Source organism: Ceratina calcarata, unplaced genomic scaffold (genome assembly GCF_001652005.2).
Source record: "Ceratina calcarata isolate Rehan_Ccalc_2016 unplaced genomic scaffold, ASM165200v1 scaffold555.2, whole genome shotgun sequence".
NCBI lineage: Eukaryota > Metazoa > Arthropoda > Insecta > Hymenoptera > Apidae > Ceratina > Ceratina calcarata.
This window is the reverse complement of record NW_017176739.1, coordinates 336,791-337,175: the sequence shown is the minus strand read 5'-3', so window position 1 is coordinate 337,175 and position 385 is coordinate 336,791. Positions and strand designations below refer to the sequence as shown.

General features: G+C 28.8%; 1 protein-coding gene across 1 annotated transcript in view; it reads right to left on the bottom strand.

Moving 5' to 3' along the window:
• Window positions 1–89: 89 nt before the first annotated feature.
• Window positions 90–385, bottom strand: part of LOC108629181 (protein tilB homolog) — a 24,498-nt gene continuing 24,202 nt past the window's right edge. Inside the window, exon 5 of the mRNA XM_018031663.2 lies at window positions 90–301. Coding sequence (XP_017887152.1) covers window positions 173–301 — 129 coding nt within the window. The 3' untranslated portion in view covers window positions 90–172. The remainder of the gene's footprint in view (window positions 302–385) is intronic.

Sequence of the window (385 nt, the reverse complement as noted above, 5' to 3'; positions counted from 1 at the left end):
ACTTTGTTTGGTAATATTACTAACAATACGAACGATAGAAAATTGTGAATCTTTAACACAAGACTTAAAAACGATTAAAAAACCATAGATTTAAACTGTTCAATCTTTTATTACAATTCGTCATACATGCAAAATGAACGTATAATTATATTTAATTTAATTACAGATTCATTTAACTTACCTCGTACGTGTACTGATTGTTTTGCGAGTAATGATGTGACGGCGATGCATTATAATTTGCGTTTCTATGATCTGGATCGTGATACTCTTCTTGAGGATGCTGTGTTTCTTCAAAACTTCTCTGCAAATAAATGCTGAGGTAAATAATGTTTACGTAAAATAAATAATACTTCGTGTACGTATATTTAATGACAATATAATGAGA